General features: G+C 62.1%; 1 protein-coding gene across 2 annotated transcripts; it reads right to left on the reverse strand.

Moving 5' to 3' along the window:
* Nucleotides 1-3068: 3068 nt before the first annotated feature.
* On the reverse strand, nt 3069-22453 carry TRIM62 (tripartite motif containing 62). 2 transcript variants are annotated; one of them, XM_075906263.1, is made up of 5 exons: nt 21459-22354; nt 11120-11215; nt 8374-8630; nt 7355-7470; nt 3069-4688 (listed from the first exon to the last, which is right to left on the reverse strand). In XM_075906263.1, exons 1-5 carry the CDS (start codon nt 22332-22334, stop codon nt 4138-4140), a joined length of 1896 nt encoding a protein of 631 aa, XP_075762378.1. In that variant the 5' UTR covers nt 22335-22354; the 3' UTR covers nt 3069-4137. The 2 variants fall into 2 exon arrangements, with proteins under 2 accessions (XP_075762378.1, XP_075762379.1); XM_075906264.1 differs by lacking the exon at nt 11120-11215 and having other exon boundaries at nt 21459-22453.
* Nucleotides 22454-23979: the final 1526 nt, after the last annotated feature.

A 23979-nucleotide genomic window follows, 5' to 3' on the forward strand; every position in this document is an offset into this window, starting at 1 on the left:
CTTGTGGCTTTCTGCCACTCCAACGCCTCAGGCAGGGTCTGCTCTCAGCACCTCAGCGGGACAGGGGCTCGACCAGGAGGCGGGCAGTTGCAGGCCCCCGGGGAAGGGCTGTGTGGCCTGGGACAGAGCAGGATCTGGCTGGGCCATGGGAGGAAAAGGGTCTGTGTTGAGCCACGGGTGGGCCTGGCCTGGGGCCCCTCCACTTAGGACCCAGCCTGGGCTCTGCAGTGGAGTTGGGGGCTTGGAAGCCCCTGTGCCCCAGGCCCCCGCAGGAGCACAGGGAGCAGAGCGGGGCAAGTCCCTGATCCTGCTCCATGGCTGGAGCTCAGGGGCCAGGGCAAGTCCTGGTGTCCTGACCCCACGGGGGGCAAGCCCTGAGACGCCTCCCTCCTTCCCTCAGGCCAGCTGGAGGGTGGGGGAGAGGTGGCCCGTCATTCCCTGCCACCGGAAGCTGCAGCCAGTCCGCTTGTCCCAGCCTGGCTATGCCACTGGTGCCAAGGGCCACCTGCGTGCACCACCCTTACCAGCACGTGGCACTTCGGGACAGGGCCCATCTGACAGCCTGGCGCTTGGCCCCTGGGCAGAGCAAGCTCCCCCCTGCCACTGGACCGCAGAGCTGAGCTGCAGGAAGCGGTCCCTTTCCTGGGGGAGCAGGACTTCAGGCTCCCTGCAGGGCGGATGCCGGTGCTGCCCACCAGGAACTAGCCTGGGACCCATGAGTCCACGTCCAGCGCTCAGAGCCGGGAGCAGGTAACCCACAGAGGCCTCTGCGGCGAGCTGCTCCTACAGAAGGGCAGGATTTGCTGCACCCCCGCTTCAGCCAAGCGCTGTCAAACTCCTCTCTGCAGCCTTCTCATCGCCCCGAGCTGGGGCAGGCCTGAGCGGGGTGGGAGCCCGCAGGAGGGCCTGTGTCCTGCTGCAGGTGTGAGCTGTGCCCCGGGGGCTGGGTCCCAAGGGTGGGGGGTGGGGAAGTCTGGCTCAGGTGGGGCCAGGGAACTTGGGGCCAGGGGAAGTCTGGCTCAGGTGGGGAACTTCCTTGGGCACAGTGCGGCGGCTGGGGCCGAGCCAGGCCATGCTCCTGCCTCACCCTGTACCCTCTCCAGGAAACCTGGTCTCTTCTCCACAGGTTGCCTCCTCCATCACTGCCACTCCTGGTGCCTTGCCCCTGGCATCTGCCATGGGGGGGTTCCCTCCTCCCACGCAGGAGGGCTGTGGGTGCACCCCTTCTCTGAGCACCTCCCGTGAGTGGAGCTGGCACCGGGCACCCGTCAGCCCAGCCCAGCACTCCCCACACTGCCTGGAGCCTGACAGGCACAGAAGGGCTGAGCCCAGGGACCTGCCAGGGGATGAAAAGGGGGCAGTGACGCCCCGTGGGGCCAGAATCAGGACCCCAGAGGTACATTAGTGCTGCTAGAGGCTCTGGGCGCTCAGGGACTGATGCTTTGCTCTACCCAGCTCTGGCAACATCCCAAGGTGCCACCGTCACCAACAGTCCGGGGAGGGGGGGACAGGTGGCCCTCCTGCCCCTGGTCTCCCTGAGGGTTCATTTCAGAGGAGCCTGGCTTGTGCCTACAGCCTGCAAAGTGCCCCCATGGAGACACAAGGGGCTGCGCGGGTAAGCCGGAGCATGGGCCCCAGCAAACACCCTTGCCCAGCGTGCCCGTGTCTAGACAAAGCCGCTGGCCAGCATAGAACGGTCATTAACACTCAGGCCCCTCCAGAGAGCTGGGCAGGAAACACGCCCAGGACCTGAGTGTGTGGAACGGCGCCCTTCCCACTGCGACCCCCCCACCGCTTGGACTCGTCCGGGCTCGAGAACCACGTTGGAAGGGCTCTGCGCCAGCCCCCCGCGGAACGGGACTTGTTAGGGACACACTCAAAGCTTGTGCTTGAGAGGAAATGGGTTCCCTGCCCACCGCTACTGGCAGCAGTGTCTAGCGTTGCCGTGATCTCAGTGCGGGCGTCAGCCCTGATTCTGCCCTCACCGCAGCAGTGGAGCGAGTCAACTATCCTCAAATAGCTGCGGCAGGAGGTTTCTGGTTAACGTTTTGTCATCGTCAAAATTCACAAAACACCCCGTTTCCCACCCCACCCGCTTTTTCAGTTAAAAAAAAGGGGGGGGTAGTTTTTTCAAAAACGATGGCTGTTGTAAAGCACGTCATGTACGTTATTTTAACCCCCAAATAAAAACTTGAGCGAAACGGTTCCGAGTGGAGTCCCTCTGGATTTGCACCAGCTTGTATTAGTGGCTCCAGCTGGTCTAGTGGCGCAAATTGTTTGTTCTCCCAGGATCCGTTTTCTTCCTTGTTTGCAGGCGCACAAGCGGGCTCCCCCCCTCCACTAGCTGGCTTGAGAGCAGCTTTGCAATGCAACTGGGCTTCTGCATGGCATGGCAGCGCCAGCAAACAAATCTTAAAGCTGCTGGCCCTGCGGTGGCTCCCGCTAGAGGAGACTTGTGCATGGCCTGGCGAGGGCTCGCCGCAGGCCCCCAGCAGCAAGGCGAGTGGTAAGAGGGGGAAGGGGAGTGCGTAGCTAGTGCTGCATGGTCTGTAATCCTGGAGCCAGGCCAGTGCTGCATAAGAGGGAGGAGACTCCATCCCTGGGAGGCGGGCGGGGATCCGCAAGGCACTGGATGGAGCTGCCTCCATTTGCCAAGGCAGCTTGGGCACCTGGCTGGCTCGTTGAGGCCAACAGGAACTTTCTGTGATGCAGGGGAGACTCGGGTCCCATGGCTACATGGGGTGAACCTCCCTGTGTATGACCCACTGAGTCAGGGCCCAACTTGCCCCCCTTATCCATCACACCCGTCACCAGAACTGCACCAGGCCCCTGTATGATGAAGGGGAGGGATAGGAGTGTTATGATCCAAGGGGAGAGCCCTGAATCCGGCTCGTGTATGATGGCAGGAGGGGAAGGGTGTTGTGAACCAAGGGGAGAGTCCCACGTGGACGGTGGGCGAGTGGCAGCTCCCGGCAGGTCTGGCTGCATTTCCGCCCGCTGGGCGAGCTGCCCCAGGACGTGGGCAGGAGCCGCTAGGGCAGTTGCACTGCCGAGAGAGGTTTCCAGGCCTTTGTTTGCCTTTATTGCAGCTGAGACCAAGTGCTGCAGAGCTAGGGCCCAGCATCAATACAGAATCCATGAGCTTCGGGGAGAGGGAGCCCACAGTACCGGCGCAGCTCCAGGAAATGCAACCCGCCAGCACTGGGGGCGCCTGACCAGGGGCGGGGGGCCAGGAAAGGCCGACACCTACCACTCACTGACCGTGGCTGGCAGGACGGTGGCCTGTGGATACCCGGCCCCGCGAGATGCCCTCCTGCCAGGCTACAGGACACTGTCCCCCCAGCACCTCACATTCCTCCCTGCAGCTCCCATCCACAGTCAACAGAGCAGCCACCTCGCCGAGGGGCCGAGCCTGCTTGCCTGGGTACCCTCGAGAGGCTGCACCCATCAGGGCTCTACCCGCAGGAGGAGTGTGCAGGGATAGGGCTGCACTTGGGGGGCTCCCTCCCAATAGTTTCTTAGCCTGGTCTGCAAGCTGGGCCGCGTTCCCAGCAAGAGCTGGCCAAGACGGGACCAACACGCCGTGCCCCGCGCACCAGGCTGCATGCAATGTACGGAGGAGGGGAGTCACTCCCGGAGGAGGGGAGTCCCTGGCCAGCTCTCAGCACAGGGAGGCCAGCTGGCGCCCTGCGGGTGGGGTCTCCGCTCTCCCGTAGCTTGTTAGAGACTTCCACTGGAAACGTCAAATGGGGGAGCATCACGCTTCCCTCGCCTGTCCCCCAGGGAGCAGCCAGGCCAGGCTGCAGGGTAGTTAGTCCCGGGAGGCGATGTGGACCCAGGAGGGGCATGAAATGAACACCACTGCCTGGAATGCAGCTCGGGGTGTGAGGGCAGCAGGGCCGGGTCCAGCCACATCTAATCCTCCGACTCGAGTCCTTACGGCAGGCAGCGTATGGCCCACAACCCCCTTGCCCTAGTCCTGCCCCTTCCAGATGGGTAACAGCTGGAGGTCCGAGCTAGGAACAGAACAGCAGGTGGGCACGGCCCTGGAGGCTTCCAGTCTCCGCAGGAAGACTTAGCCGGGTGCCTGGACTCAGGCTGCCAGCTTGGCAGGGCTGCCCAGCCCCCGTCTCCCTCCTAGATCCGGACAGTGTTTATGCGCAGCGGCTGCACGTTCTTGCCATTGGCGTGGCTCTGGCCGGGGCTGAAGTAGGAGCAGAGCTTGCCGGGGAACTTCTCCCGGAAGGTGTAGAGCCACGCCATGTCGTCGGCGTTGTAGAAGATCAGGAGCCCTTTGTCGTAGTCCAAGAAGACGCCGACTTTCTCCAGCTTGCTCTTGACGTTCAGCCGGGTCCACGGCTCGGTGCAGGCGCTGTACTGGTTGCCGTCGTGCATGACGATGCAGTAGAAGCCCCGGCTGGGCTGGATCTGAATGCTCCCCTTGCGGGTGACAGCTTCGTGCGCCAGCCCGATCATCCACTGGGTCTTTTCGGAGACCACCACCTCCCAGTAGTGCACGCCGCTGCCGAAGGCCTCCGCGCCCAGCACCGACACCTCCACGTCAAAGCGCTTGGGCGAGTCCTGCAGCGGCTGCGGGTGCAAGTTGCCGTAGGCCACGATGGTGCAGTCATCTGAGAGGATGAGGCGCTGGTGAGCGGTGACGGGGTCCAGCGTGAGGGCGGCCGGCACTGGGGAAGCAAAGGGGGGACAGGAAGGGGCTCAGAGCCTAGCCACGCCCCAGTGGCTTGTCAGTTGCAGGCAAAACGCTTGGAATGAAAATGCTCCAAATCAGGGGCCTCGCCCTGCACCCGCACAGCACTGAGCAACGATTCGCTGGACAGCAGAGGGCAGCGGGCTGACGCCCGTGTGATGGGTCAGGCAGCTGGGCAGCCGGTGCCCTGCAACTCCCCACCGGAGCTCCATGCAGGGACTGGCTCCACAGGCAGGGGGGCCTTCTTGGGGTCCCGTAGCACAGGAGAGGCAGCATCTACCCAGTGACTTGGCTACATTTCCAATCGTGCCTGTGACACCCCTCAACAACCCCGTCAGCATGGAAGCTTCCTAAGAGGAGATAGCGGGCAAGGGGGCGCTCTGGCTAGAGAGCAAACCTCTCACACAAATGCACCAGTCTCGGAGATGGGGGCAGATGCTTTGGGCCTTTCTGAGGGACACCTCCATGCCTGCAACAGCAAGCCCCAGCCGGCTACTTCTCCGAGCTCCCACCAAGGGAGGCGGCAGAGGGAGCCAGACATGCAGATCAACGTGCTGGGGAGGTGTGGCTCCGCTGGGCTGGCAGCCGGAGATGTACCCAGGCTAGCTCTGACTGCAGGTTACGTCTACACCGGGGTGGCCAACATGCAGCTCTTCAAAGGAAAAACTGTGGCTCCTGAACCCAGGGCTGTTCTGCGTTCCCTTGCTCTAACCCTTTTTCTTTGTCTGGGCAGGGTGCCGCTTGGGGCAGCGAGATCTGATGCTGTGGCCGACGGAAGCCTGCATGGGTCACACGCAGCTCTTAAAGGGGCAGCTTTTTTTTGTTTTGTTCAACTTTTCTTTCCCTCGGCTCTTCACACTGCATCCACCACTATTTTGGCTCTTTGTCTGTAACGGGTTGGCCACCCCCCTGGTCTACACTGCCAGGTTACTTCGAAATAACTCCCAAAATAAGCCTATTCCTCTTCACAAGCAGGAGTTCTCTCAAAATCATGGGTGTGGTAGTGTGGACAATGGCCTTGAAGTAACTCCCTGGGGTGGACACGCCACAGACACCCCGGTGGCGCCAGCTGCCCCCTGCATACCCCTCGGAGCTCCTGGGTGCGGCTGCCTCTCCCCAATTGGCTGCAGCATACTAGCTCTTGGAGCGAATACGGGTACATCCGCCCAAGCTGCAAACTGCCCCAGTGCCAACGAGGCCTCAAGGTGACACCCCAGCGCGGGCAGCTGCCTTGTGCCCTGGCTTCTCGGCCTGCAGCCCAGCTTCGAGCCAAGGGCCACGAGGCCGCGTGTGGGTCTCTGGCTGCCCGAGATCCAGGCTGCCCAGCCACCCCCGCATGGTGGGGGATCCGGGGAGGAGGCCAGTGCCGTAACTAGATATTTTTGTGCCCGGGCAAAATATTAATGAGGCGCCCCCTCTGCCCCGGCACACGCTTTCCTTCTGCAGCTGGTTATTCGTACACGTTGTGTCTTTGCGCCCCGACACTGATGTGCCCGGGGCGAGCACCCCACTTGTTCCCCCCTTGTTACAGCCCTGGTCCAGGCTGCTGCCCGGCTCCTCGGGGTCAGGGTTGGGGATTCTGCCTGAATCCCTGCCCAGGGCTCTGCTCCTGGCCCCACTCTGCGGAGGGGTCCCTGGGTGGGAGGCGCTGGGCATCCGGATTATGGCGCGGCGCCGTAGTGGGATCCTGGGGCAGGGTGGGTCCAGGAGGCCCAAGGGGGAGGAATCTTGCTGCCCGGGGGGTAGGGCACTGGAGAACAGCTCGGAAGGAGAAGCCGGGGTGGCTGGTGGGAAGCACCAGAGCTCCAGCCAGCTCCATCTAGGAGACGTCCACGCTGCACCGTACCATGGGGCAGGGTCCCGGCCAGAGCTGGGCAGTAGATGCAGGTGGAGGGAGCTCCCTCGGGCCTCAGGACCCCCAGAGACTCTGGCCCCCTTGCAAGCTTTGGAAAAGCGATTCTCCCTTCCCACGACTGCCCGGCCCCTGCCCCCAGCCCCAGCGGGGAAAGGCCACAGCCCCTCCCAGAGAGGCTCAGGGTCCCAGGCTGAGCTTGCGAGCGGAGGCTGCCACGCGACGGTAACTCGGTAACGTCCCTCCAGCCAGTGAGAGGCGGGCACCAGGCACGCGGCGAGGGGCGCCAGGCCGGGCTCCAGTCCCTTCCCTTCTCTCGGCTTTGCTGCAGAGCGGCACCCCCTCCCCCATGCGCCGTGGGACAGAGCCGCGTGCCCTTGGGTGATGAGGCTGCCCTCGCTCACGGCCGCCCCTTGCGGGCCTGTGAAGGGGACGCTCCCGAGAACAGGGGAACCGTCAAGCCGCACAGCCGGGGCCCTGGTGACAGACACGCCTGGCGCCCGACTCCTGTTGCTGCTCACCCCCCGCCGGCCTGCGGCTCCCACTTCAGAATCTGGCCCGGCGTGCAGGGCCATCCTGCCAGCGCCAGACCACAGCGCCCTGAGGGGGTGGCCAGGACGTCTGCAGTTCAGTCCCTCCCGGCACGTGGCGCAGGGCCCCCCGCAGGCTGCATCTACCCAGTGAAGGCAGGGTTTGCAGGGGGCTGAGCGCACTGCCCCCCAGCCAGCAGACCCGGGAGCACGCCCAAGGCCCACAGCACACTCCAGGGCGCAGGCGCTGTGGCCCCTTACCGGGATGGATGTCCTGGAAGAGCGATTTCCAGATCGTGTACTGCAGGGGGCCCATGTACTTGGAGGTTGGAAAGTCTTCGTAGGTGAGGTTTGTTTCATGGATCTTTCCCTGGAGCCTGGTGGGGAGAGTCAGTCTGGTTAACAAGGAGCCCCTGGCACTCCCCACCGCAACCTGGGCTTGCTGGGGAGGAAGGGGAGAGGTGGCGGGGGTGGGGTTAATCAGGAGAGGTGGCGGGGGCGGGGTTAATCGGGAGAGGTGGCGGGGGGGCGGGGTTAATCGGGAGAGGGGCTAGAGGCAGCTGTGCAGGTGAGGTTCAGTGACCGGACACTGCCTCCCGTGCCTTGCCCCCATGGATCCTAGGAAGCAGATACCACAGGAGCGGGAGCCAGGGTAGGCGTGGGGAGAGGCTCTGGAGTAGGTGGGTCCTGTCCTCACCTGCCAAACCCTTCCCTGGCTGCAGGGCTGATCAGGCCTCACCCCCATGCTCCTGTGCCTCCAGGTGTTCTCCCCTGCCCCTGAGCCAGGCCATTCCCCCCGGATACCCATCCCCGAGAGCCAGGCCACGCCCCCCGATACCCATCCCCGAGAGCCAGGCCACGCCCCCCCGATACCCATCCCCGAGAGCCAGGCCACGCCCCCCGATACCCATCCCCGAGAGCCAGGCCACGCCCCCTGGATACCCATCCCCGAGAGCCAGGCCACGCCCCCCGGATACCCATCCCCGAGAGCCAGGCCACGCCCCCCCGATACCCATCCCCGAGAGCCAGGCCACGCCCCCCGGATACCCATCCCCGAGAGCCAGGCCACACCCCCCGGATACCCATCCCCGAGAGCCAGGCCACGTCCCCCGGATACCCATCCCCGAGAGCCAGGCCACGCCCCCCGATACCCATCCCCGAGAGCCAGGCCACGTCCCCTGGATACCCATCCCCGAGAGCCAGGCCACGCCCCCCGATACCCATCCCCGAGAGCCAGGCCACGCTCCCCAGGTCAGAGCCCGGCGCAGCATCTCCCGTACCTCTCGGAGAGCGAGGCGGCGCCGGCCAGGAAGGCGTGCCGGTCCACCTCAGCCAGCCGCTCCTGAAGGATCTGGCTGCCCTCCTGCACCTTGCGCAGCTGCTGGCTGTAGCGCTGGATCTTCTGCTCGATGTCGGTCAGGGTCCGGGCTGTGTCGGCCTCCAGCTCCTCCAGCATGGCCTTCTGCCGCTCGCGCAGGAGCCGCTGCAGCCGCTCAAAGGCCTCCCCGATGGTGGCTCGCAGGCTCTTGGCAGAGGACTGCACAGGGCAGACACCCAGAGAGTCACCCCAGAGCCACACGCCCGGTGTCCCTTCCCCGACGCCGCCACCGGTGGGCCACGCAGCAGCAGGGTGATCAGCAAAGCCAGCTTTCCCCTCAGCTATGCCAGTGCCCCCCACAGCCCGGCCCTGAGCTCCCCACCCCCAGCTCTGCCCCCCCCCACAGCCCGGCCCTCAGCTCCCCACCCCCAGCTCTGCCCCCCCCCCCAGCCCGGCCCTGAGCTCCCCACCCCCAGCTCTGCCCCCCCCACAGCTCGGCCCTGAGCTCCCCACCCCCAGCTCTGCCCCCCCCCCACAGCCCGGCCCTCAGCTCCCCCCCAGCTCTGCCCCCCCCCCACTGCCCGGCCCTCAGCTCCCCGCCCCCAGCTCTGCCCCCCCCCGCCACAGCCCGGCCCTGAGCTCCCCACCCCCAGCTCTGCCCCCCCCCACAGCCCGGCCCTCAGCTCCCCCCCCCCAGCCTGGCCCTGAGCTCCCTACCCCCAGCTCTGCCCCCCCCCCCCCACTGCCCGGCCCTCAGCTCCCCGCCCCCAGCTCTGCTCCCCCCCCCCCCCCCACTGCCCGGCCCTCAGCTCCCTGCCCCCAGCTCTGCCCCCCCCTGCCACAGCCCGGCCCTGAGCTCCCCACCCTCAGCTCTGCCACTCTCTCTCCCTCCCCCCACTGCCTGGTCCTGAGGTTCCCACCCCCAGCTCTGCCAGTCCCCCCCCACACTCAGCCTTGCTCTCTGGCTGGGCCTGGCATGTCTCGCAGTCGCTGTAGGGCCAGGCAATATCCCAGCGGGGAGGGATCGAGGGGGGCCAGGCCTGTGTCAGCGCGAGCGCGCCGTGTTGTCGGAGCCCCGCCAGCCCAAGCTAGCAGAGCCCAGGCCCCTTGTGTGAGAGGAAGGCGGGTCGCTCGCCGTGTGCCTCTCTCAACAGCTGGTCTGTTGCTTAAAGCCCCAGCGCCTGGAGTCCCGTCATCGCGAGAATTTCGGTTTTCCCTAAAAATACACGATGCGTCTGGCCCCCGCGGTCGTGGGGAAACAGCATGAAAATGAGACATTCGACCGGTCCCTCTTCCCCTCCTGGCTAGTGGGGCGCAGCCCAGTGGGGGGCAACGCCTGCGTCACGCTCTCCAGACGGGTGCCCGCCCCACTGGCCACGTAGAGCCAGACCCAGTCACACTGAGGTGACACTAAAGCAGCCGCTCTCTCCAAGGGAAACACTTGGCTGTAGCCCCACCCGCTCCATGGCCAGGCACGTGCCCCCAGGGCAGCTCTCTGAAAGAAAAGGCTCTCAGGAAATCAAAGGGCCCCTCGCCTTGCCCTGTTACACCCTCTGCTTTGCCTCGGCCATCAGCTGCTGGAGCGAGGAACCGACCCTGCCAGGTAAGGAAAGGGCAGTCGCCCAGGGGTAAGTCACCTTTCCAACAGCCACACCGGCAGGAAGAGCGAGGAGCCGAATAAAAGCAGGTTAGTGAATAACCGTGGAGGGGGACAAGCCACTCCCGTGGCAGGGAGGGCAGAAGGAAAGGGGCCTGGGGCCGTGGGAAAGACACTTCCTGGGAGGCGTTTCTCAGCCCAGCAGTCCTGGCAGGAGGAATGTGGAGGCCCCAGGGAAGGGTGCGGGGGCAGGGAGCTGGCTCTGCCACCGGCCCCTGGCATGACCTTGGGCAAGTCCCAAGAGCTGAGCCGCCCCCAGCTGGGTGGGGTACCAGATGCTCGGCCATTCGTCTCTCTGGGCCTGGGTTCCGCGTCCACAGGGTCACAGCACCTGCCTTCTCCTGCCTCACCCCCAGCAGCACGGAGGCCCCTCACGTCCACTGATGTCAGACAGAGGCAGGAGCCTCGGGCCCTGATCTCAGGCAGCCTCTGATCCAAACACCAAACAAGCACAGGTCTCCACGAGAGGCCCTGGCGCCTTCCTTGGACTGCGCAGCCTGGGCCTCAGCGGGAGTCCAAGGGCCGCAGGCCAAGGAACAGCACGGCCCTGCCGCCCCCGCACCTCCGAGTGCACGCCCGAGCCACCCCCGGCCCGGCACGCAGCAGGACACAGCAGCCTGGGGCAGAGATGCCCGGCCCAGCAGGTGGCTTCTAGATCCATCACGGCCAGGCGGGCTGTGGGTGACCCATGGGAGCACGGCGGGGTGCCGCATGAGGAAACGCTGCAATAGGAACCGCCCTGCCTTGGCCAGCCAATGGGACCCAACAGGCCTGCTTGGTCTCCAGGAGTCTGGCTTCTGAACGTGTGTGACGCTCGGGCCTGGACCCTCCGGCCCGCAGTTCCTGGGAGCCGGGCTCGTGCCTGGGGACAGCAGGGCTGGGGGAGAAGGCGGCTCTGAAAGATCAATTGGCCTGGCCACCGCCAGCAGCTCCTTGCATCTGAGACCCCCAAGGCTGCTGGGACCTTCATCTCCACAGGCCACAGCTGGGCCCTTGTGGGCGGTCCAGATCCGCCCCCCCCGCAGGGGCTCAGAACCCGAGAGGCCGGTACCTTGGTCTCGGCCAGCTGCCGCTTGAGCAGGTTCAGGGCCTCGGTGTGGCCGCGCTCGCTGTCCTGAAGCGCTTGGAGCTGCTCCTTCAGCTCCCTCTGAAACACAAGGCAGGGAGACGGAGCAGTCACCGGCAGAGCGGCCCAGCCACCTGCACCCCCCAAGGGCCCACCCTGATCCTGCCCCCGGGAGCCAACAGGAATCCTGCCAGGGACTGGGGCAGGAAATGGCCATTGCCCTGGCTCTGCACAGACCGTTGGGACGGGGTTACACGGAGCCCCTCACTGCTCCAGGCCAGGGGGTTCGGAGAGCTCCCAAGCAGCACCGCAGCAGAGGACCCAGGGCCATTCGGGAGAAGCAACCTTGCCCAGAGCTCCTGCCGGGCCCCTTCCAAGGCACTAACAAAGACAGACTCTGATAAGCGCATCAGAGTGGCTGGGCTGGGTCGGACCAAAGGTCCGTCTAGCCCAGGGTCCTGTCTGCCCACAGGGGCCAGTGCCCGGTACCCCAGTGGGAGTGAACAGAACTAGGGACCCCATTCCTACCCATCCTGGCTAATAGCCATTGATGGACCTAACCTCCATGAATCTATCTAGCTCTTTTTTGAACTCTGGTAAAGTCCTAGTCTTCACCACATCCTCTGGCAAGGAGTTCCACAGGTTGACTGTGCACTGAGTGAAAAAAAACAAAACAAAAAAAACCCTTCCTTTTGTTTGTTTTAAACCTGCTATCTATTCATTTCATTTGGTGACCCCCTAGTTCTTATATTGTGGGAACAAGTAAATAACTTTTCCTTATTCACTGTTTCCACGCCAGTCCTGATTTTATAGACCTCGGTCATCTCCCCCCTTAGTCTCCTCTTTCCTAAGCTGAAAAGTCCAAGTCTTTTTAATCGCTCTTCACCAGGCAGCCACTCCAAACCCCTCATCATTTTTGTTGCCCTTTTCCGAACCTTTTCCAATGCCAAGTGCCACACAAGCATCCATGCCTGTAGCCCCCCTCCCCACGCCTCGGGAGGGTCCGGGGGGAACTTGCCAAGCTGGGAAATCAGAGCAGGCCTGACTCTAGGGCCTCATTGCTGCCTGGCTCTGCAGACTTGCCAGCCTTAGCCAGGCTTCGGGCTCCCCGGGCTGGTGGCACCTTCCTGCAGCTACTGCGGCCAGAGACGAGCGCCCTTCATCTGACCCAGTAGGGCCGTTCTCGTGTGGGGCAGTACCACTGGGCGGGAGCAGAGGTGCACATCACCCCGGGCCCTGACGAGACTGCTGCCTCCAGCCCCACGGCGAGCGCGCTCTGGCACAGCGCCATTGGGAACCGGGGGGCGTGGCAGTGCGGGCAGGGAGACGGGTCCAGAGCCAGGAACAGGGGGTCCAGAGCGCAGCTTTGTGGGTCTGTGACGGCGCGTCGGGGTTTCCCCGATCCTGCACCCCCGTAGCAGCCAGAACAGTCTCCAGCCGCCAGTGGAACAGAGGGGTTTATACAGCGCAGCACAGACGGGATGTGGCTACCAGGGGCAGGGCCAGGACGGCTCAGGCCCCTAGGGTTAGGGTCCATCACCCCTACCCCCAGCTTAGCCTGTTCGCTCCATGCTTCCCAGACAGCCACTGCCCCACTGCCAGGTGCTGGTCTCCGCTTCCTCCCTTTGTCTCTCTCCCTGGGAGGCTGAGCCCGGGTGTCTGGGTTAATCCACATTTGGGAGAGTCAGTGAGAATCTCCCATCCCAGCGCAGGGGGACCCCAGGTCACAGAGCAGACAGCCCCCCCACTATGCCACAGGGGGACCCCGGGTCACAGAGCAGAGAGCCCCCCCCTACGCCACAGGGGACCCCGGGTCACAGAGCAGAGAGCCCCCCCCCCACGCCACAGGGGGACCCCGGGTCACAGAGCAGAGAGCCCCCCCCTACGCCACAGGGGACCCCGGGTCACAGAGCAGACAGCCCCCCCCCCCACGCCACAGGGGGACCCCGGGTCACAGAGCAGACAGCCCCCCCCCCACGCCACAGGGGGACCCCGGGTCACAGAGCAGAGAGCCCCCCCCTACGCCACAGGGGGCCCCCAGGTCACAGAGCAGAGAGCCCCCCCACGCCACAGGGGGACCCTGGGTCACAGAGCAGAGAGCCCCCCCCACGCCACAGGGGGCCCCCGGGTCACAGAGCAGAGAGCCCCCCCCTACGCCACAGGGGGCCCTTGGGTCACAGAGCAGAGAGCCCCCCCCTACGCCACAGGGGGACCCTGGGTCACAGAGCAGAGAGCCCCCCCCACGCCACAGGGGGCCCCCGGGTCACAGAGCAGAGAGCCCCCCCCACGCCACAGGGGGCCCTTGGGTCACAGAGCAGAGAGCCCCCCCCTACGCCACAGGGGGACCCTGGGTCACAGAGCAGAGAGCCCCCCCCACGCCACAGGGGGCCCCCGGGTCACAGAGCAGAGAGCCCCCCCCACGCCACAGGGGGCCCCCGGGTCACAGAGCAGACAGCCCCCCCACGCCACAGGGGGACCCTGGGTCACAGAGCAGACAGGCCCCCCCCACGCCACAGGGGGCCCCCGAGTCACAGAGCAGACAGCCCCCCCCACGCCACAGGGGGCCCCCGGGTCACAGAGCAGACAGCCCCCCCCCTCCACGCCACAGGGGGCCCCCGGGTCACAGAGCAGACAGCCCCCCCCCACGCCACAGGGGGCCCCCAGGTCACAGAGCAGACAGCCCCCCCCCCCCCACGCCACAGGGTCTCAGGAGCAAAGGTGAAAGGAAGGCAAAAGGCGTCGCACCAGGCCCTACGCGCCGGGACCAGCGAGCTCTATGCACCGCTCGGGCACTAAGGCACCCGGGCGTAGCTCTCGGAGCACGTCTCCCCTTAGGTTGCTCTCTGGGCCGGGCAGTCTGCAGCTGGCAGAGCGGCTTGGGCGCTCCAGGGGCAGGACCCTGCCGGGAAACCAGCAGAGGAGAAAAGCGAAGTGTTACCACCACGGAGAGACCGGAGAGGGACGGTGCAGCGAAGGGAGACCTAGGAACCTGCAAACCAAGAGGAGCTAAACTGAACCGAGAAAGGGGCAGCTGGTGAACGTTAATTAGTGAAACGATACAGCTACAATGCCACAGAACTAACGAGGAGCCCTGAAGCCGGGTGGCTGGGGCACGGAGCTGGCCGCCACGCAATCTGGGCTCTACTTCCTGCTCTGCCGCTGGCCTGCTGTGTGATGTTGGGGAAGTCACTTTGCTGCTGCGTGCCTCAGTTTCCCTCTGGATACAAGACGGAGAGTGACCCTCCCTTGCTCTGGCCAGCGCTCCGAGAGCCGTGGCGAGGACCACGCGTGCCGGATCCTGCCCTTGAAGCAGCTTTATGCTTGTACAGCTCCTGCTTAGCAACAGGCCCTGTGCGATTCTGCAGGACTCATGTTACAGGAAGCGACAAAAGCTCTCTGTTTCCTCGCAGCACCAGCCCCTCCCTGCCTGGGAGCTGCGAGGTGCTGGGAGAGGGCCCTGCCCTGGCGCATGACAGCGAAGAGCCTCCATCGCTGAGCCCTGGAACCGCCTCTCGACACGGGAGCGGGAAGCCACGCCCACGTGGTGACCAGAAAAGGCGATTTCGGCCAGGCTGCCTCGGCCGGCCCACTCGCTTCTTATGCTGGAGCCAGTCGCCCAGCAGTGCTCGGCGGGAGAGCTCCCGATCCGCCCCGAGTCGCCCGTGCACTGGGCTCTGGGTTGGCACCAAGTCAGTACCACGGCCGGACGGGAGAGAGGGGCTTTTGCATTGGCCCGAGCACGGAGGCTCTGCACGGCCCAGCGTCTCCTGCCCGGCACTAGCTGGCCCAATAACCCAGGATTATTACTACTCGCCTTCCTGACGTCCCTTCATGCCCCCAGCTGGGCACAGTCTGGCTGCAGGGCTCCCCCCCAGGAGTAGGTGCCGAAGCAGCATGCGAAGTGGTTCTGTGAGGGAGGAGTTATACGGAATTCAGGGGGAAAGCGACAAGGTCGGTATGAAGCGTTTTCCTCAGTCTTCCCTAGAAGCTGATCTCTGCGCAGGAGAGAGCCCAGGGCCGCACAGCAGATTAGCAGAACGCCCACAGCTAGGTTGTGTGTGTCTCCGGGTGGTGCACATCCGCACTTCCCTTGGTGCACATCAAATGTATTCCACACCCAGATGGAAAATGTTAGCGAGCACAGTGGCCATGTGTGGCCTGATTTCTGAAGGCAAGGGATGGAGAGGTGCCGGGGACAAGCCAGGAGCTGGAACTGCCATGGGGGTCGTGCTGACCAGACAGCGAGGCTCTGCCTGCTCGGGGAAGCCGCGAGCTCTCCATCACCCGACAATGGTCACGACCAACGCCGGCAGCAGAGCCTTGTCACGGGGCTGCATCTCGCTGAGCAAGCCACAGTGAGATGCAGCTCCTGGCGCCACCTCCCCCCGTTGGTGCCGGCTGCTGTGTTGCCATCAAGGCGAGCGGGATCGATGAGCCACTTCCTTCCAGCGCCACGCTCCGGTGCATCTTGCCTGCCGCCGGCATCCCCGTTCGCACCGTCTGCGCTGCAAGACCTAGCAACGTCCCCTCCCCCTGGCAGCTCAGCGGGGCTGTGCAGAGATTGCTCTGCCCCCCAGCGCCGTGGGAATCAATCAGCTAGGGATGTTAAATATCGGTTACTTGAATAGTCCAGTAACCTCGTGAAATCCGATCAGTTCCTTGACTATTCGATAGTCCCCGGGGGTGGGGCTGGCAGCCAGTGCCCTCCGACCCCACTCCCAGGGAGCCCGGTCACGCCAGCTCCCCTTGTGGACCTGTCACCCCGTGCTGCCGTCTCTTATACAGAGGCAGCAGCGAGGGACGGCAGCAGCCCCTGTGCAGGAGAGAGTCTGAGTTCCGAGACCCAGCACGATCTGGAACTGAGCCGGGCTGCCTGCCCACCTGGCTCCTAATACATGTTAAATGCAGAGCCGCAGCAGGGTAGGTCCTGAACCCGGCATAAGCTGAGACTGAGCCGGGCTGCTGGCCTGTCTGCTAAAAAATGTCCTGGCCAGGGAGGTGAAGGGGGAGGAATGCGGGTAGCATTAACCTATAAGCTTATCGGCTCACTGACTGCACTATCACATCCCTACGATCAGCCAGAGGCTGCTGGTTCATGAGCCCCACGGCCCTCCCAGGGCAAAGGGGTGAAGCCGAAGGTGCCAGAAGCTGGGGGTTTGCTGGGGTGGGCACTCAGGACCCCTGGCTGCCTGCTAATCACACATCTCCTAGCCCTGGAGAGTCAGTTATCTGGGCTCCAGGACAGCCGTCGGCAGGGCACCACCAGGCTGAGTCTGCCCTGTCCCAGGCTAAGCCACAGGCCCTGCAAGGGTCCGGGAGCCATTCCCAGTGCACTGAGTGGCTCCCCTTCCCAGCACCGCACGGCTCTGCTCAGAGCGCAGGCGGGGCTCGCAGCCACCTCCCGTTAGCACTGGCCTCTGCGGGATTCTGCTAATTGTCAGGCGGATTAGTACCCAGCAGCAAGGCTGGGGAGCTGGCTGGCGGCGCTCGGCAGAGGCACCAAACCTTCCCTAATTCCCACCTCCAGGGAAGGAGAGAGAAATCCCCTGCCTGCGCCCAACAGCCAGCCCCGGCCCCGCTCCGCCTTGCCCAGACAGCCTGCTCCCAGGGTCCTGCTCCGCCGCTGGCATCCTCCAAACCGGGCTCCGGATCGCGCTTTGCATGCAAACCTGCTGCCCCTTGGGCTCTCGTCTCCGTCCTGCTGCAATGGCTGAGATGCAAGTGGTGCGGGGGGGGGGGGGGGGGGGGGGGGGGGTTTGAACCTAGGACCCAGGGCCAGAGCTGCAGCTCCCCAAGGTGAGCTCTGCTCAGCAGTCCAAGTGGGGCTTCAGAGAAACAGCTGGGCAGAGCCAGGAGATGGCTGAATGTGCCAGAGCGCCTGCAGATGCGCAGCGACGAGCGCGGCTGGCAGGCCCAGAGCTCATCTGCATTGTGCAGGTGCAGCGGGTGCCAGCATGTAACTGTCTCTCGGGACCCGAGCAGCCCAGCCACACCACACGCCGGGAGGCCGCTGGGGCTGAGCCCCGGCACAAGGGATGGCACCGGGCACAGGGAGAAGGAAACACTTTTCCTGACTGTGCCGAGACCCTGATGGAAAACGACCATTTCCTCCTGTAAACACCAGGCAGCTCCCACTGCAGTCCAATCTCTCGAGAGTTCACGGCTGGAGGCCTGATCTCACTGCTGCCGCCCGCCCATCACCGTCCATACGGCACCAGCAAGCTCTTTGGGGCCGGGCTGTGGCACGGCTGCCATGCACAACTACCCCGCGGTGCGAGTATCGCAGACTAACTCCCCACCTGCCCCGTCAGCGCTGCCTTTCACTCGGGGTGGGGGAGACGCAACGTGCGCTGTGGGGCAGAGCCAGCTGAGAGGCAGGTTCAGAGACGACCCAGCAGAGCAGAGAGCTGGGCAGCGCTCCCACCCCCCTTATCCCAAAGGCTCAGCTGGGACAGGCACATGCAGATTCCTCTGGAGGGAGCCAGCCACCCCTGCTGAACAGAACTCAGCTGCAAACCTTCTCCGTGGCTCAGGCCACTGGGAAACACATGGGCCATGGCCCCAGCTCCCCACTGGCTCCCCGGTGCTTCCAATGCCAACTGAACATCTTGATCCTAATTTTAAAAGCTATTTAAAAAAACCAACCCAGCTACATCAACGACTGTAACAAGAAACATGTGGGACGCCAAGCCCAGGACAAATCATCCAGAGGCAGGGGACAAAATCTTCCACAAAGAACAAGAGAGTCCTGAATCGGGCCACCATGCTGCAAACCCCTCCTTTGTGAAAGCCCTTCCCCTCATTCCCCTGGGAAAAGGAGCGCAGGTCATCCCTGTGCAAGAACAAGGCAGCGGCTCATAAAACTGGAATGCAGCAAAACCTAAATCGGAGCCTAACACATTTCTCTCTACACAGTACAGAAGTAACCTGTGGAACTCACCGCCACAAGATACCACACAGTCGCAGATTTATTAGGAGACCTAAACAAAAAGGACAAAGGGTTTATATGGATGATACAAACCCCCTTCCTCCACCCAGCCCAGTTCCATCAGCTAGGATACAATATGGATGAGGGCTATCAATCCTGCCACTCCATGCACCAGCCAACCACTGACTAAAGAGGTAAAAACATCTCTTGTGGGCTCACTTTCCTCTGACGCAGCTGGTACTGGCCAGGCTAGAGGGGTCCCTGTTCTAACTGGGCCTGGCCACGCCTGTGTTCCAAACAGACTTGTCGGTCTGGATTCTCTCAGTGCAAAGCAGAACCAGCACCAAGGAGAATTTTCAAATTTGATCTCGGAGACGATATCAAAGTCTATGGCAGTTGCTAGTTAGCTACGTAAGTCAAGAAGCAGGAACAAAACCATGCGCCTTGTACTGCTAACCGGAAAGAACCTGATTTCACAAACTCGGTGGACAAACAACCCAGAAGGCGGGAATAATTCCTAGGAGTCATTTGGGAACAATTCTGAATCCTGAGCCCAGGAACTTCATGCTGGGGAGCCTTGGCCACTCACAAATAAATCAGCGCCCTCACTGGAGAGCCCTCTTCTCTATAGCCCAACTAGTTACGTCCCACACTCTCCAAGCAGCTAGGGCAATCTAAAGCCCACAACTCTTTGAGGCCCTCTGATTTGGGGGAGCAATTCATAAGCAACCCTGCATTCCTCACCAGCACCCCATCATCCCTCTCCCCCTTCCCCGCCAATCGTTTGGCAGCCCAAAGGCTCTAAAGCCAGCTCTCATCCTGCTCAGGAGTTCAGGGGGTGGTAATGACTATGCCCTAACCTGGAGATCTGAGGCTGCATGCCACCCTGATCCCAGACAGATGTATCCTTAATAAGGCAGTAAGCGCTGCTATCAACTGGGAGCAATGAGTCAGTGGGTGCAGGCATAATTGGTTAGAGAAAAGTCAACATGGTTTCTGTAAAAGGAAATCGTGCCTTATTCATCTAGTACAGTTCTTTGGGGGAGGGGTGTCAACAAACACGTGGACAAGGGGGATCTAGTGGATATAGTATACTTAGATTTCCAGAAAGCCTTTGCAAGGTCCCTCACCAAAGGCTCTTAAGTAAAGTAAGTTGTCATGGGACAAGAAAAAAGATCCTCTCCTGGACAGATAACTGGTTAAAAGACAGGAAACAAAGGGTAGGAATAAATGGTCAGTTTTCAGAATGGAGAGAGGTAGCTAATGGGGTCCCCCAAGAATCTGTACTTGGACCAATCCTATTCAACCTATTCATAAATGATCTAGAAAAAAAGGGATAAACAGTGAGATGGCAAATTTTGCAGATGGCACTGAACTGCTCAAGATAGTTAAGACCAAAGCAGACTGTGAAGAGCCTCCAAAAGATCTCACCAAACTAAGTGATTGGGCAATGAAATGGCAAATGAAATATAATATTGATAAATGTAAAGTAATGCACATTGGAAAAAATAATCCCAACTATACATACAATATGATGGGGACTAATTTAGCTACAACTACTCAAGAGAGAGATCTTGGAGTCATTGCGGATAGTTCTCTGAAAACATCCACTCAGTGTGCAGCAGCAGTCAAAAAAGCAAACAGAATGTTACGAATCATTTAAAAAGGGACAGAAAACAACCCAGAGAACATCTCATTGCCTCTATATAAAACCATGGTACGCCTACATCTTGAATACCGCGTACAGATGTGTTTGTCTCATCTCAAAAAAGATCTCTTGGCATTGGAAAAGGTTCAGAAAAGGGCAGCAAAAATGATGAGGGGTTTGGAACGGGTTGAAGAGAGATTAAAAAGACTGGGACTTTTCAGTTTAGAAAAGAGGAGACTATGACAGAGATCTATAAAGTCATGACTGGTATGGAAAAAGTGAATAAGGAAAAGTTATTGACTTGTTCCCATCCTAGGGGTCACCAAATGAAATTCATAGGTAGCAGGTTTAAAACAAAAGGACGTTTTTCTTCATACAGTGCATGATCAGCCTGTGGAACTCCTTGCTGGAGAAGGTTGTGAGGACCAGGACTTTAACAGAGTTCAAGGAAGAACTAGATCTATTCATGGAGGTTAGGTCCATCAGGGTAGGTCTACACTACCCTCCTAATTCAAACTAGGAGGGTAATGTAGGCATACCGCATTTGCAAATGAAGCCCGGGATTTGAATTTCCCAGGCTTCATTTGCATAAGCCGGGCGCCGCCATTTTTAAATCACGGCTGGTTCGAACCCCGTGCCGCGCGGCTACACGCGGCACGAACAAGGTAGTTCGGACTAGGCTTCCTAGTTCGAACTACCATTACTCCTCATTCCCAAAGCAGCAGGAGACTGAGGCCCGGCCCCCAGCTCCCCTTTTGTCAGACTCTAATCCAAAGATTAAGGCAAATGTGTGATCTGAAGCTTCCTGCCCAAGCAAACATTAGAAATTATCCACCATGCTGGGCCCGGCTACGAGAGCCATTGGAAACGCTGCAGCCAGGCTCACGGAGGTCTCCGATTTGGGGAGCTCGGCTCAATCACTTGCCTTGGAGGCAAAGCAAGTGCTGTCAGTGAGGGCAGAGAGAGATGCAGACTCTGACCGCTCACATCCCTCCCCCCCGCAGCAGGAACCAGCAAGGTGTCACACAGAGGGTTTGCCAAAGCAAAGTACAACACCGGTCCGTTGTGTCGTGTCCTGGTACCTGATGCTTCAAGAGGAGAGGGAAAGCAAAGCCCACGGTGTCCCAGACAAAAGCAAACTGTTGCACAGGAGGAACACGGTTCCTTCCTGACCCCTGCAAAGCGACCACTGTACGCCCTGAAGCATGGCATTCAATCATTTCCATCTTAGATCTCAACCTCTGCGGCTCACTCGCAAGGCACCGTGGTTTCCCTTGCTTCCCCACTCAGCTGCACCAGGATGGTGGGAATGCCACATCAGCCCCGGTGGATTCAGGCCCCAGGGCCGTCAGCCTCTGCCCCATTTGGGCCTGGGCATCTTCCCAGGGGGTATTTGCAGCTTTTGGACGGCAGGATACGGCCCAGGCCATGTCCCTTAGGTGACTCAAATCAAGTGCCACAGAACCTTTGGAGCGGTCTGGGAGCTGCCCTGGCGAGGTGGCCACTCGGACGGGCAAACTGGCTGGGAATGGGGCCAAGAAGCAGCAGAACTCCCTAGGCATGGGGGAGAGGGGGAGCCGCGATCCTTGCTCCCTGGCTTCCGAGGGGCTGGGTGCTCCCGCCCAGCAGCTGGCACAGCGGGCCCTGCCTCGGGACCGGGGGTGGGGGGGCCGCTGGCTCACCCCTTAGCGCCCCAGAAACCAGGGAGGCTGCCAGCAGGGGGGAGGGCCCAGGCTGCGCGCGCTCACCTGCAGCTCCTCGAAGGCGTCGTCCGGGCTGGTGACCTGGTGCTGCTCGTGCAGCGCGGGCTCGTCGCAGAAGAAGCAGAGCAGGGCGCGGTCCGTCAGGCAGAAGAGCTTGGCCCGCTCGTGCTCCTTGCAGGGCGCCGCGCGCCGCCGCGAGCCCAGCAGGGCCTCCAGCGGGAAGGCCGCGTAGCGCTCCACGATGTTGGCGAGCTTGAGGCTGGGCGCCAGCGCGGGCTCGGCGAAGGTGCGGCGGCACTCGGGGCAGTCGCGCGCGCCCTGGCGCTCCTGGCGCACCCAGTGCTCGGTGATGCAGCGGCGGCAGAAGTGGTGCTCGCAGCCGAAGCTCACCGGGTCCTGGTAGATGCTCAGGCAGATGGAGCAGAGCAGCTCGTCCTTCAGGCTGCAGGCCATGGCGGCGCCGGGCTCGGCTCGGCTCGGCTCGGCTCCGCCGGGACAAAGGGAGCGCGCGGCGCGCGGGATCCCGGGGCGCTGCGGCGGCGGGTCCGGCTCAGGCTCGCCCGCCCCTGGCAGCGGCACAGGAGGCGGAGCAGCCGGCCACGGGCACGTGTGCGGCGCCTGCCGAGCCCGGCGCGAGCTGCGGGGCCCCCCGTGCGCCCCCCGCCTCCGGATTCCCCGCAGAGCCGGCGGGAGCGAGCCCGGCAGGAAAACGTTCGGGTGGAATTTGCTGAGCTGGGGGGGCGGCTGCAGCCTGGCTCCGTTGTCACCTGCAGGAATCAGCCGCTGTCCTGCCCCGCGGCCGGGCTCTCCAAAGCCGCCCCCAGCCCCTGAAAGGGAAGGAGCGAGCCCCCCGCCCGGCCAGGCCTCTGTCTGGGGCTTGGCAGCCAGATCGCCTCCCTGCCAGCCCCCAGAGTTCAACATCAGTCTCACCCCCCCTCCCAACAGATGGTTTTAATAAGATGATGGGGGAGGAGGGGGTGTTGCATTCTCCGCCCCCGCACAGTGCAGGGGCAGTTACCTCTCTGCCCGGCACCCGCCTATGTGCAGTGCAGGGGCATTTGCAGCTCTCCAAGCCCTGCCCATCAGGAGCCAGGGCGGTTGGGGGTTACACCCACTGGGGGGTGCAGAGCTCTGGAGGTTCCAGCTTCTGCTCAGCCCCCTCCCCCAGTCTCTCACTAATTCTGCCCAGTGGCTTCTTACGCCCTCCCAGCTCCATTTCCAGCCCTGCCCCCCTGCGCTTGTGGAGCCATTCAGCCTTGTTCCAGGTCCAGGGCAAACAGCTCCTGTGGGTTCCTCCTCTCCCCCTTCTGCCTGGGTGGGAGCAGTTCTAGGGCTCTTCCCCCACCTCTCTGGCCAGGGAAGGCAGGGCTGCTCCCCCTCCCTCTCCCCCAAAACTCCTCTGGCTTCCGAAGGGAGGGGAGCGAGCACTGCACACCTCCTGCAGCAGCTCTGATGGGTGGCTTTTCCCTGAGCAGGTTTCTCTGGCGAGGGCTGAAACTTCTGCAATGATCCATTTGCTTCAGCAAAGGTCGGAATCCCTGTAAGTAGCACGCAGGCATTTGTACCTGCCATGTCATTGGCCTTGAGTCGCAGTGCGGGGAGAGGACTGACTGGAGCAAATTGCCTTGGCGGAGGAGCAGGTGAGGCGGGATCCTGAAAGGCCCAGATCCATAAAGGTGTGTAGGCTCCTAACTCCCATTGCAATCAGCAGGTGATCCTCTGACAACTGGCTTGGTGCTCCTAAATCAATCAAGCGCTTCTCAAAGGCAGTTCTAGTCACCTACCTGTGAGCTGAAACAGCAAATCCATTCTCAGACCAAGGAGCGACTTCTAAATTGCTCTGCTAAGCTTAAAGTGCCCCCAGCCTCCCAAGAGACCTCTCCTTGCCCTGTCTCAACAACTAAACTCCTCAGCACCAAGAGGAATGGCCCAGTAGCAGCGGGGAGCCAGGGCAGGACCTCAGTACACCTGGCTTCCGGCCAGAGACCACGCTCCTCCCAACATGACGTGTGTGGCAGGTGATGCTACAGCGCAGGAGACACACCTGGAAGCTGCATTTTGAGCCTTCACCAAGGTGCTTTTCAATAGCTAGGAGGGGACAGCACTTAATGGTAGACCTGACTTCACAGCGCAGGGTTCTGCTTTGTTTTATCCTGTTCCTCCTGTCATCCCATTCCCCACGCTGGATCTTTGCTTCTCTGTATCAGATGCTTTATTCCAAGTCCTTTGTAGCGACCTGTCTGTCTGCCTGTCCATCTAATCTGACTCGTGTATTTCAAGCTCACGTCTTTGTCCTGACCTATTAGTTTTTACAATATGGCTGCGTCTAGACTGGCATGATTTTGAGCAGATACTCGCCCACGTTTGCCAGCACCCTGGTGGCTTGAGGAAATCAAGAGCCATCCAGCTTGGGCCCCTGGTGCCTCCCAGTATCCTGAGGAGACTCCCAAGTCTGGCTCGGGCTGGGCACTGGGACAGGGGCTGGGCAGCCTGCAGCAGGTTTAGGACTCGGAGCTGGATGGAGACTAGGGAGGTTTCTTTACAGCACATTTTACATCGACCTTTA

Source organism: Pelodiscus sinensis, chromosome 23, assembly GCF_049634645.1.
Source record: "Pelodiscus sinensis isolate JC-2024 chromosome 23, ASM4963464v1, whole genome shotgun sequence".
NCBI classification, from domain to species: Eukaryota; Metazoa; Chordata; order Testudines; family Trionychidae; genus Pelodiscus; species Pelodiscus sinensis.